Source organism: Ipomoea nil, unplaced genomic scaffold (genome assembly GCF_001879475.1).
Source record: "Ipomoea nil cultivar Tokyo-kokei standard unplaced genomic scaffold, Asagao_1.1 scaffold2845, whole genome shotgun sequence".
NCBI lineage: Eukaryota > Viridiplantae > Streptophyta > Magnoliopsida > Solanales > Convolvulaceae > Ipomoea > Ipomoea nil.
The window spans coordinates 6,610,348-6,624,631 of record NW_017619273.1 but is presented as its reverse complement, the minus strand read 5'-3'; the positions used below and the strand labels follow the sequence as shown (position 1 = coordinate 6,624,631).

Below are 14,284 nucleotides of genomic sequence, written 5' to 3'. Positions count from 1 at the left end.
GCTAGAGTTGGGGGGGGGGGGGGGGGGGGGGGTTATATAGAATATATAGAAAGGTACATGCACATGCAAGAACACAAGCCAAGTCAAAATCAAGCCAAGAAGTATCATAGAAAAAAAAAAAGGCTAAAAAGTTTGGCAAAACATGAGTTGAAAGAGTGGAAATTGGAAACCCTTTTTTATCTTCTCTTAGCAAGTATGAGATGCTTTAAAGGCTTCTGATTGACTAGTATGACAAATCTCTAATGATAAGTCTCAAGAAAGTCCTATATGTGACTATGTGAAAGATATCACTTCACTACTTCTTTTTACACTCTTTCATTATCATACTAATAAATCATCTTTTCACTTTAGTCTTTATTTAATTTATATATTGTGTATATGTCCCACAGACAACAATGACTCCTAACCCACCACCTAAGCTCAAAGTATACTCTCACCCTATCTAAATGAAAATGAGTTAATACCCAAAATCGTCCTCGACTATAGTGATTTTTCTCAATTTCGTCCTAAACGACTTTGGTGACCTAATATCGTCCCAGACTTTTGTGTTTCGCTCAATTTAGTCCTCCATTTGTTATTCAGTCAAATTGATGTTAAATAAAGGGACAATTCAGTAATGTCAATATTGATCTCTCTTTACTTTCAACTTGTGAAGTGCGAAATTCCTCTTTCTTGTACGAATTACACCCAGAATTACTCCCGGACCTGCAAATCAAATTTTATATTCGCAGTTTTAGGAGTAATTATGGGAGTAATTCGTAAAAAAAAAAGGATTTCGCAGTTCACATGTCTATGAGTAAAGAGATGCCAATATTAAAATTACTGAATTGTCTATTTATTTAACACCAAATGGACAGAATAACAAATGAGGGACTAAATTGAGCAAAAACACAAAAGTCTGGGACTAAATTGAGCGAAACACAAAAGTCTGGGACGATATTAGGTCACTAAAGTCGTTTAGGACGAAATTGAGAAAAACCACTATAGTCGAGCACAATTTTGGATATTAACTCAAATGAAAATCAATATGGTTAACACCACCTCTTATTGAGTATAATATATATAAAATAACAAATTTATAAGTTTGACTACCCAACAAATGAATATCATGTAGATAAAAGTTTATGAGTTTAAATCTCCTATTTCCTTTGCCTGCAATGCTCCTCCTCCCTGATTATATATATTCTCCTCTATAAAGATGTGTAGGAAGTAAACTAGCCACCAAAAAAATTAATTTGGCCGGTGTTGCCTCACACAAGTTATACTTGTCCAATTGTTCATGTATTAGTCTTTATTGCATCTAAAAATCAAGGATGATAATTTTGAGATTCATGTTATTTTAGCTAGTCTAAATCATTCATTTAATACTAGTTAATTTGTAGATTGCAGGTTTAAAAAAAAAAAAAAAAAAAAAAAAAAAAAGCTATTGATCGTTCCAAATTTATAAGGTTATCCCCCATTGTGGTTTTTTCACAGTTTTTGAGATAAACAAAAATTATGTGGATGAGAGAGAGGGAAGAGAGAGAATAAAGAGCTCTCCAGCCTCCTGCAAAGTTGATTTTTTGTGAGGTTTGCCGAGAGAGAAAAGAGAAATGAAAGTCGCAGTCGCGTGAGTGGACGGCACATACCGCGCCCAGCCGAGCGCGTGCAGTGCACATGCTCACTGGCGCGTCAGTTCCTCTGTTTTTTTTCGTGTCAGACTTCCTTTTTTTTTTCTTTTTTTTTTTCCTTTTTCCTTTTTCTCTTCCCTTCTTCTTTTTCCTATTAGACACTTAAAAACCAAAAAAAAAAAAAAAAAAAAAAAAATCACCATTATTAGAGATGTCCTAAGGCGCCAAATAAGATAAAATCATTTTTAATTTAGACCACTCATTTAAGCTTTTAAATAATCTAGGGCGCATTACGTCTTGTAGTGGGAAGTTTCAACACTTTTGTGATAAATTAAGTGGAAAACCAAAACATCAAATTAAAGTACACACCATCCATGAGAAGCATAGTGGAGGGTGATAGAGATAGCTAAATAAGAATCCTATGTGAGTTGTGAGATGAGTTTGCATGCAACTTATTACCTCTTTCGTTTATAATAAATTCAACCCTCACGCAATCTTTTTGCCTTCATTCAATGACATGCTTTTTGGGTTGACTCTAAAGGCTTGAAAATGGTAATAATCTTTATTTCAAACTTTTTATTTATTGTATTTACTGATATATATACACACCCTCACTTATTTAGATTCAAATCTTTATGTTATGTTTTTACATGTACAGTATATTACATTTTATTATACAGTCTCACACTTAATTAAATTTCTCTTGTACTACACCCTTTGTATGTAAAAAATTGTTATCCTTATTACTATATTGGGATGTCCGTGAAAAATTATTTTTATTTCTGTAAATACAGCAACATTAAGTTAAAAAAAAAATGAGGTCGATTGTATAATTATTGTAAACTTTGAAAATTGCAATAATTATAAAACAAACTTCACCCCTTTTCTCGTATTTTTTAGCAACTCCATGCTCAACCGTTGATATATTTATCCAAATAGATGGACCATATTAGTCCTCACTTTTTACATTGAAGCACATTCTCACCTGAACCCTCCCTTATATATGAGCGCTATCATCTCTGTGAGAACTGTAAACAAATTTATAATGTCCATTTAGTATATCTAACAGTTAAAAATAAGATGAAAAAAAATAAAAGAAGAGAAAGGGCCAGTTTCATAAATATTTATAAAAATGACCATAATTTTTTCTTTAATTTTTAACCGTTAGATCTATTAGATGAACAACCTAAATTTCTCCACAACTCTCCCATGAAAAATGGTTCTCATAAGTCAATGCATTAAATATACTCTTCTAAAATTATATCATATCCTGTCATGTGCAACAATATTTTTCAAACTAAACAACCTTATTTTAGTGACATCATTAGTAGTGTAGGAATGTCCTAATTATCCCAAAATTATGCTATAGATTAAGAAGAATGGCCAAATTATCACAAGATTATGCTATAAATTAATATGCAGCAATATCATATGATTCTTGATGTGGAGGGCTTGTTAGTAGTTAGTACTATATATATATATATATATATATATATATATATATATATATATATATATACAATAATTGTAAGACATTGACAAGGGGGAGTTCACCTACTCTAGAGTTAATACTTACTATACATTCATGTAATAAAGAAAGCATTCTTGGGATTGGAGCCATGAGGGAGGGAGCAATCAATGGAATTTCAACACCTCTCTGCTTAACATTGATATAATATTTGTTTGGCATGTACCAGTAGTGGAGCTCATATTGGTATACGGCTAAAAGCCTAAGAGCCTAGGATTAAGATAAGATAAGATAATATCATTTGTAATCTTATGCAATTATTGGAGCCAAGCACATGATCGAGCACACCAAATTATATTCTAATATAATTTGTTGTTTTGAAATATCAGTATTATATTGAACTTATTTTTTTGCACATAATTATTATATTAACTATTTTTATTACATTTTACTATATGATTAATATACTTGTGGTAGATTGATAAATTCTTTAATTTGATAGTTAACAAATACAAATATATTCGCTTTCAAAAAAAAAAAAAAACACAAATATATTCTATTTAAGTCTTATAAATAATGTTATATTAGGAAGTGAATATTGAAAGTAATATTAGGAGAAAAAATTTATTTTTTTATTACTTAATTACAATTTTTTTAAGAGAAGTTATAAAAAAAAAAAAAAAAAAAAAAAGTTAACAAATTGTTATAGAATTAGGTAATTAACTTTCCATAATCAAGAAATCGCATTAAATAAATATTGACACTATTAACTTGTTATAAAAAGGTACATACAATCATTTTTTCTATAGTTTCTTTTAGTACTATTGACTCTGTTATAATGTAGTATCTGTTCATTTTTCTATAGTTAATTGTAACTTTTATCCTACAAATATTACCAAGCTAAGTCAAATATAAAGCCAGAACATTATTATTATTATTATTATTATTATTATTATTATTATTGTTGTTGTTGTTGTTGTTGTTGTTGTTGTTGTTGTTGTTGTTGTTGTTGTTGTTGTTGTTGTTGTTGTTTTTATTAACACATATCATCATTTTACCTGTCTTGTTTACTATTTATCAATTAAACCTTTAAACCAGCAACCCAACCTCACCTAAGTTGGTCGGACAATTAATTTGATAAGCACAAGGTTTCAAGTTTAACTTCTTGTGGAATCTCTCTATTAGCTAGCTTTCTTGATTTGAAGTTTGAACTGGTTATCTATGAGCAACCTAAGCTAGTTACCTCCTTATGATCCTTTGTCAACGCGAGTCACAAGGTAGGTTTCATGCAGAGCGCAAGTCCGAATAGCAACTGCAGACTTAGCTTATTTGTAAATCAAAGGTAAACCAACTCTTTTTTTTTTTCACTTGCTTTTATTAATATTTTCTTATAATTTTTAAATTCAATTTCTTGTGCCCAATAGTATTTTTTATATATAGTTTTCAAACATATACATTTTACATACAAACACCAAGCTAAATATTACAAATTGTAAATAATTTGAGTGAGTTCTGGTTAAAAAAAAACTTGAACTATTAAATTTGGGAGGTGAGATAATATATGTCATTGAATGAGATTTTGTAACTTGGGAGTTGTTAATTGGTTGGGCAGTGGGTTACCACATTATGTGCTTTTAAAATAGACATGGAAGCAAACAAGGTAATTTCGGCCAGCCTATGCATATGAATGAATTTTTAGTGGACTCATTAATTATTTTTATCAACGCCTAGATATGCTAAATAACTCTTTACAAAAATAAGTGACAAATGTACGGTTTGCATGAGTCGGGTTGGAATAAAAATTAATAATGTTTCAAATAAATTAGAGAAAATGGTCAAATATGTCCCTGAATTTCGCGAAAAGTCAATTAGTCCCATAAACTTTTAAAAAGTTCAATTGAACACATGAACACACGATCACACGATTTTTAGTCAGTTGACCCATTAGCCGGTCACCTCTCAGGTAAAAGCCGGTAAATGCCTCGTGGCGCACCACATAAGCGTTAGAGTGAGTACTTGACTGCCACATAAGCATAAATAAAAAATTAAATTAAAGAAATAAAAAAAAAGGATTTAAAATCACGTTCAACCCTAAATTCTATTCTAAAGGATCGTGTGTTCATGTGTTCAATTGAACTTTTTAAAAGTTTGTGGGGTTAATTGACTTCTCGCGAAATGTTTAGGGGCCTATTTGACCATTTCTCAATAAATTATAAATTATAAATTATATTAGACAGGCAAAATAAAACTAATAAAGTATTAGTTTTTTTTTTTTTTAAAGGAAAAATTCATAAACTAACTCAAGAACGGAAGAATACAATCCCCGAGAGAGAAGACTCCCATGCATGTAACTCGAACAGATTGATTGAGAGCCAGCGCTCCTAGCTAGGGAGTGAATCATCTGGTTCGATGAGTTAGGAATACGATAAATAGCGTTATTAAAGGATTTAAACAGAGTATGACAATGATCTAAGATATAGGTCCTGTGTAAGATATAAATCTCTGGTTCTTTTCAGGATGCCACTCGTAACGTTATAGCAATTAGATTCCAAGCATATGTTGTTAAGGTTCCGGGATTTCAGCCATGAGAGAGCTTCCATGCATGTCAGAGCTTCTACTTGATATGGATCATCATTCATCAACGTATGGAAGGGGAAACAAAGTACTAGTTAAATAATTGAATAATTAACCTATTTTGATTGTTTTTTTTTTGTTGTTGTTGTTGTTGTTTTATATGGTAATGGGTATATTTTATATTGGCTCTATTTGGTAAATGGATGTTAGATGTTAGTTGATTGGCTTAATTAAAGGGTATAACTAGTTGATAACATTAGCTGATTGTAAATATGTGTTTGGTAAATTAGCTGTTTGGTATAATTCCTTTTCTCAAAAAGCTAATTAAAAAGTTGTTTTGAGTAGCTTTTTGAATTTTAGCATTATGGAGTTACAAAAAACTAATTAACCAAACACTTATATTGATTTTTTAACCAAGTCAAAGTGGTAATAGTGGTCAAATAAGCCAAAATTAACCTATAGGCTAATTATTTTACCAAACAGGACCAATTTATCTTAACAATATTTATTTAAGAAATATATTATTTTAGTTTTCAAATTTGTAATAACAATATGGAGTGCAATTAACAACACTATAGAGTGTATTATGTAACATGTATATGTGCAATAAAATTATCAATAGTTATTGCACGGACCGTGGTCCATGCAGTGTGTGGACCACGGTCTTAAAATGATGTAGTTTTGCTTATTTTATTTTTTCGCGCGCCCAACTACAACATACATTTTTATAACTCATAATGTACATTATTCTAAAGCATAATGTACATTATATTACCCTAGATATTTCATTATTCTAACACGTAATGTACATTATTTTAACACATAATGTACATTCTTCTAAAACATAATGTACATTATTCTAAAGTATAATCTACATATTTTTACTCATAATATTTGCCTAAAATTGTCTACTTTTACAATTTAAGATTTAGTTTTTTTTTTTTAATAGTTTAGAAATTCACTAGTTATTGCTTGCCTTTAAACACACCTAGCGAAAATATAAAGTATACATAGCAACAATATTAAGGGTGTGTTTGGAAATATAAAGTATACATAGCAACAATATTAAGGGTGTGTTTGGAAACCTGGAAAATGAGTTCTGAAAATCATTTTTCAAGTTTCTATTGTTTGGATGTGCCTGGAAAATCAAGTCAACGAAAATCATTTTCCGTTGACTTTGAAAAATAGGCTTGTTTTGGAGGAAAATGACTTCCCCTTTTTTTGGGGAAGTCATTTTCCAACTTTTACACCAACATCACACCACCACCAACTTCATCAACACCATACCACCACCACCTCACTACCACCATCACCACCACTACTGTCGCCGCCACCACCATATACCACCGCAACCACACCACCACCACTACCACCACCAACACCATACCACCGCAACCACCATCAATACCATACCACCACCATACCACCATCGCCGCCACCACCACCACCATACCACCGTCGTTGCCACCACCACCATCACCACCGCCACCGCCACCGCCACCATACCACCATCGCCACCGCCACCGCCACCGCCACCATACCACCGTCGCCGCCACCACCACCATCACACCGCCACCATCATCACACCACCACGACCATACCACCGCAACCACCACCATACCACCGCAACCACTGTCGCCGCCACCACCACCACCGTCATACCACCGCAACCACCGCCACCACACCATCACCACCACCGCAACCACCGCCACCACACCATCACCACCACCACCACTACCACCACCGTCATACCACCACCGGTTGTTGTTGTTATTATTATTATTATTATTATTATTATTATTATTATTATTATTATTATTATTATTATTATTATATAACAAATAACACCACTACCACTACACCGCCACCACCACCATAATATTTTTGATATATTATTAGTTATTTTTTTATTATATTTAAAATTATTATATATTATTATACATGTTGTAATGTTCTAAATAAAATAATTAAAATGTTTAATTATACAATTCTACTCATTTTCCAGAAAATGAACCAAACACACAAAAACAGTTTTCCAGAATGCAACCAAACACTGGAAAGGAAAATGTTTTCCGGAAAATGACTCATTTTTCAGAAAACATTTTCCAGAAGTCATTTTCCTGCTTTCCAAACGGACCCTAAGTTCAACAAACGTTATCATTAATTGCACTTAGGGTTCACCTTTTAATCTTTATGTTATAACTTTTCCTATATAATTAGTTTAAGGATGTTTTTTACTATTTAGGAGTATAAATTTTATGGTTTAGCTTTTTACTTACTTTCACTCTATAGTGTTAAACATTGCACTCTATAATGTTGTTCCTTGCACTTTAAAGTTTCAGTTATTTACAAAAATGTCATTGTATTTTTTTTTCCTATACTTGCATATGATCTGTTAGACCTTTTCAGATGAACAACTCTGATTAGTTCTAAATTCTCTCCTGAGCGGCAGTATATGAGTGCGCTCATATATAAATATAAATATAAATAAATAAATAAATAAATATATATATATAGAAATCGGTTCTCGTGCGGGTGAGTGCTTCAGGTGCGGTTTAATCTGAGTCATTCATCTCGCTTTAATCAACGTCCAAAATTACCAAAATTTAAAAAAAAAAAAAAAACGCGGTAGCAATTTTGTAAGTTTTGCATCTAGGTCAAAATTAAGGTGAGTGATTTTGTGATTAATGTGCGTGAGTTTTGTATATAAGGTGCGTGAGTCTTGTGCGTAATGTGCGTGGGTTTGTGTTTAATGTGAATAGTTGTTAAAACTTAAAGTGTGTGGGCTTTTGTGTTTAAGGTGCGTGAGATTTGTTCTTAAGGTGAGTGAAGTTTGTGCTTAATGTACGTGGGGTTAGACCGGTTAGTGATTAATGTTAGTAGTTGTTGAAAACTTAAAGTCTGTGAGTTAATACTTAAAGTGCGTCAGTTTAATGCTTAATGTGCGTGAGGTTTGTGTTTAATGTGCGTGAGTTTTGTACTTAATGTGCGTGAGTTTGTGCTTAATGTGAGACATTTTAAAATCTTAAGTGTGTGAATTTTGTGCTCAATGTGCTTTGTTCTGTGCTTAATGTGCGTGCTTTTTATACTTAGGGTGAGTGATTTGTGTTCTTAAGATGCTTTGTTTGTGAACTTAAGATGCATGATGATTTGTGTATCTAAGATGCGCCATATTAATGTTTAAAAGGCGTTCAACCGCACGGGAAGCATCAACCGCACCTGAACCCTTCCCTATATATATATATATATATATATATATATATATATATATAGTAATTGGGCCAATCTAGCCCATGGTCAATTAGCATATGGAACATGCTGGGCTGGCCCCATTTGTCATGTAGTTGTTATATAATTACTTTTGAGTTAATACCCAAAATCGTCTTCGACTATAGTGATTTTTCTCAATTTCGTCTTAAACGACTTTGTTGATCTAATATCGTCCCAGACTTTTGTGTTTCGCTCAATTTAGTACTCCATTTGTTATTCCGTCAAATTGGTGTTAAATAAAGGGACAATTCAGTAATGTCAATATTGATCTCTCTTTACTTTCAACTTGTGAAGTGCGAAATTTCTCTTTCTTGTACGAATTACACCCAGAATTACTCCCGGACCTGCAAATCAAATTTTATATTCGCAGTTTTAGGAGTAATTCGTAAAAAAAAAAAAAAAAAAAAAAAAAGGATTTCGCAGTTCACATGTCTATGAGTAAAGAGATGTCAATATTAAAATTACAGAATTATCTATTTATTTAACACCAAATGGACAGAATAACAAATGAGGGACTAAATTGAGCAAAAACACAAAAGTCTGGAACTAAATTGAGCGAAACACAAAAGTCTGGGACGATATTAGGTCACCAAAGTCGTTTAGGACGAAATTGAGAAAAATCATTATAGTCGAGAACGATTTTGGGTATTAACTCAATTACTTTTTATCAATTCTATTTACTTGGTCAAATCAATTTTTTATTAATTTTTTAAATTTGAATTTTTTACTTCAATAGTACCTTTTACTATAAGTGCTAAATATATAAATTTATATATTAATATTGCACTAAATATTACAAAAAATTAAATTGTAAAGTCGAATCTTAATTACAAAAATCAGAGGAGAACAAGAATTTCTATCGAAAGTTTCTAAGGGTACCTCCAATGTTTGGAGATAAAGGGAGAGAAATCCGGAGACCAGGTGCGTAGGCGCCACACACCTTTGCTTTATATATGATTGGTTTAGAATTTTAGGTAATCTATGATTTTTAGTAATTATATTTTTTAATCGATTTTTAATAGTTTTAAACTAATTAAATTGGTTGAAACCGAAAAAATAACAAAAGAAAAATATGAAGAGATTAAAATGCCCTTACTAAAAATAGAAAAAATCTTGAGGACTAAAAGTGTCCAAAAAGTAATAATCTGGTATGTTAAAAGGCAAAAACGATAGTCTGGACTAAATTTAGAATTGCCACAAAAAACAAGGGACCTCTAGTGGAATTAATCATTAATAAATATATAACATGTGTATGTGACTTGTGTTATAATTTTGTGTCTTCTGTTATAAAATTCTGTACCTTACAAATATGAATTCTGTATCTCGCCGTTTCATTAATCTATGGTCCATAATGCTGTGTTTTGTGTTGTGAATTTTTGTGTATTGTGTTTTGAAATTCTTACGAGTATTCTCGGTGTTTCAATCCAAGGTCCATAATACTATGTGAACCCTGGTCCATGATATAAATTGCCGATTGGAGATGCCCTAAAAACCAAACACACAAAATGAGACTCGCAGGAGAATAGTTTTGTGTCTTTCTAAACAAACAAGATCACTCAACTTTCAAATGCAAGATTCTCTGCTTTCAGCTGGGTACCAAAGCCTATTTGTATGATTCATAAATTAGAGGGGTTCAATTTGAGAACCAATCCCCAATTATGAAGATATAGGCATATAGCAACAGCAGTGAAGTGAATTCTTGTCCCCCCAACAGAAGTCCAGAACAATTAGAGGAACCTTACTTCAAGGCTGTAAGGACAAAGCAGAAGAGAACAGCTAACCCTCTAAACATGGACCAACTATAACACAATAATGCAACCTACTCATACACCAATCAATACTTCCCTTCATTATCCCGTCCCTGCTGGGGATCCCCGTCCCGGGAACGGGGAAAAATTTTGGGGATCGGGGACGGAGATGGGGATACCCCTCCCCACCCCATCCCGATTAATTATTATAATTAAAAATTATATATATATATATATATATATATATATATATATATATATATATATATATATATATATGTTAATTTTTTAAAATTAAAAATACAATAATTTAAAATTTCGACTAAGAGTTGACTGCCGTCCCCGCTTAATTCCTCGCGGGGCGGGGATGGGGACAATTTTCAATTCCCCGCCGGAGATGGGGATGGGGACTGGGTCGGGGTTTCGGGGGCGGGGATGGGGACAATTTTCAATTCCCGGCCAGGGATGGGGACGGGGCGGGGATGGGGTTTCGGGGACGGGGAGTATACTCCCCGCCCCCGCCCCGTTGCCATCCCTGAATATACTCAATTAACAAATCATTACAAAGGGTAGAAACTACCTCACCAGTGTGCAAAAGCCTTCAGGTGTCTGTACATGGAAAACTTAGACATCATAAAGCAGCAGCTGCACATAGTTTCTCCCTCAAAATAAGCACGCAGAAAATATCACATTATCTTTGACAGTTAACTCTAGGAAATTGCAAAAATGCCAGTGTGAAAAGACAAGAAATCAGATCACTATACTGAATGTCTGCAATTAAGAATCAGTTCTTCCTAAGACAATTCACATGGTCTATAACTTGAAAGTAATCCTTAAAGATGATTCAATACACATATCAAAGCAGTTTAGTACTTTAGTCAAAAGACAAAACATTGACATTCACATTGTATCTGAACAAACAAACAAACTGGGATAGATTGGAAGCACCTGAAAGCAGCAGATGAATAGTGACATAATTGTATGGATAATCATCAAATCTGCTCTAATAATTCTAATGCCTAGAATCTTTTTTCATTCATTCTTCCTTTTTGAAGGTAGAAGACTATGATGGAAAGAAGAATAACAACACAGGGAAAAATAATAAATGCAAAAGGATATGATGTTTGTTGTGCTACTAATAATAAACAAAAAGGAGTAAGAATATCCAATATTATGTGCAACTAGTAAAATAACATGCTGCAAGAAATTTTTTTTTTTCTTTCCCTTCACAAAAAATGCACCACACTCCACTAGATGATGAGCTAACAAGTGTATCAAGACACACTTACAGTACACTGACAAAGTACCTTTTGATCTGCCATGATTTAATTAAGATCTGAGAACCACCCTTTGTCTTCCAATTAAAATGTATTGCTATGTATAGTACAACTTTACACTAATCCCAATATCCATAGGCTATGAGATAATGCTACGGAGAATAAGGTTGGCGCTGAGGAAGCAATCCAGAGTGATAAACATTTAGGTGGTATGTTGCATTTTGCATCAATTCTTTCAACTCAGGATGTAGGGTAAATAATGTACGATCTGCTCCCTCAAGTGCAGTCCGAACTCGGCCTTGATCCAAAGCATCATTATTACCTGCATGCAAAGCAAGGTAGCAGAGGAGAACAAATGCGGGATACTGAGACCGTTCATTCCCCCTCAACAGTCTCATAAGAGGGGGAACTGCTTTGAATTCAATAATCGTCTTTGAATGCTCTACACATAAAAAGTTCTCAGGGTAGACAAATTTCCCAAGTGAATTCGCAGCTTCTGCAGCTACATCTAGATTCCTATTGCTCAGCTGCTCAACTAAAGGACCAATTACCCTTGTCTCTCTTGCTGGAAATGTCCTAGCAAGACAACCAATTGACCTTATTGCTGAAACTTGCATCTTTGGACTATTTGATTCTTTAATCACCTTCAGCAGCTGATCCACAACAGCCTTTGCAGCAGGAGAATTAGTCTTGAAAGCGGCTCTTCTAAGGTCAGCATTAGATTCAGCTGCAGCAGTTATTTCCATTATTGCCATCAAGCAGTTTAATTGCAACTCACCTTGCTCTGTCTCAACAAGCTTAGCTAAACAAAGTAAACCTTTTGTTTCAGTTATCCTTCTACTGTTTGAAACACTCCCCTTGGCAAGCATCCACAATGCTTCTGCACAACTAACTTTTAACTTCAGTTTCACTTCCGGCTTCTCATTCTCTCTGTCCTTCCTGTGATTCCCACCCCGACTACTTCCCTCTGAATAGTGCCTTGACAGTGGCGACCCGAGAGTTCGCCTATAACTATAGGATCCCGATGATTTTTTCTCCAATTCCTTATTAATCTGTACAATGGAGTGAATGCTTTGTTTGCCAACTTTCAATTTCAGATCATCCATAAGGATGTCAAATGACAGCAAGGTCACAAGTGGCCTGATCACATTTTCCCTGGCAAAATCTTCCTGGGCAAGCGAACAATACTCTGCCATGCGAGCCACTAAATTCGCCACCCAAATTTGAACCCTCATAGGGGAATCTCCCAACACCTGAACAATAATTGGCACCCCCAGCTCATCAATAATTGCTCGAACCCTTTCTTCATCATTTGCTAAATTAAACAACGCCATGGCCGCAGCCATTTGAGCTTCAGGAGAAGAATTATCCTTTAAGAGCTTTAACAAAGGTGAAATTCCGCCTTCTTCTACAATAATTTTCTTGTTCCTATCGTTATCTTTAGCTAGTGAGTCTAATTCATTTGCAGCTTCGATTTTATCATTCAATTGCCCCAAGTGTAAAGAAGCAATGTAAGACCAAACCCAAGACACAATCGGATCGTTACTGGCAATTGGGGGAAGAGTTAAGACAATACCTCCGCCGCCGCCTTCGCCGTCGAAGATGTTGAGCAGCCACTTCATATCCGCAACCGAAGACTCGAGAAGGTTGAGAACTTTGCGAAAATCCGCGGCCGACACTATGGTAACAACGCGGCGGAGGACGTTCCGGCGCTTGCACTTCCGGACTAGGGTTAAGGCCCGGTCGATATTTTTGGAAACCTCCGCGACGATCCTCCGGACCGGCCTCTCGTAGACGGAGCCGGCGGTAGATGTGTAGAGACGAGCGACGGAGCGGAGCATCTGGCAGAGTCGGTCAACCTGTTTGCCGATCTCGGAGCACTCCAATTTGAAGGAGTCGGCTTCCTTGACAGCATCCTTAATCTGGTCCGATAACAGAATCGGAAATGATAACACCTCCTCGATTCGCTTCTCCTCAACGGCCGGCGGCGTCGCCGATGCTGCCATCGCCGATGATCGATCGATTGAACAGTGGTGTTGGGGAAGTTGAGAAGTCAGAGTGGGAGTCAAAAAGTTGAAGTTTATTTTGGGTTGGGGGCAGCCTGCGCTGTATTTTTTGTCATAAATGCGTTGTTTCATATTCGTATTTTAAGTATAAAAACACATATTTAAAGACATTCCTCGAGTTATTTAAATTTTTATTTTTCCATTTTTATAAAACAGGTGTCTCGACTTTTTTTTTTTTTTTTTTTTTAACTAAATCATTGATTTTCATTTTATGGACCTCTCTATCTTTGTTTCCAAAAGGTTGAATCTCGAATCCTAAAGGTTCGTTAAT

At 34.4% G+C, this 14,284-nt stretch overlaps 1 protein-coding gene across 1 annotated transcript; it reads right to left on the bottom strand.

Moving 5' to 3' along the window:
• Positions 1-11,788: 11,788 nt before the first annotated feature.
• Positions 11,789-14,075, bottom strand: LOC109160300. Its single transcript, XM_019308608.1, has one exon. It carries the CDS (start codon positions 13,951-13,953, stop codon positions 12,100-12,102), a length of 1,854 nt encoding a protein of 617 aa, XP_019164153.1. The 5' UTR covers positions 13,954-14,075; the 3' UTR covers positions 11,789-12,099.
• Positions 14,076-14,284: the final 209 nt, after the last annotated feature.

What these genes read in the sequence shown, in the direction of transcription:
- LOC109160300 (XM_019308608.1), bottom strand. Translation starts at nt 13,953, where the DNA reads ATGGCAGCATCGGCGACGCCGCCGGCCGTTGAGGAGAAGCGAATCGAG.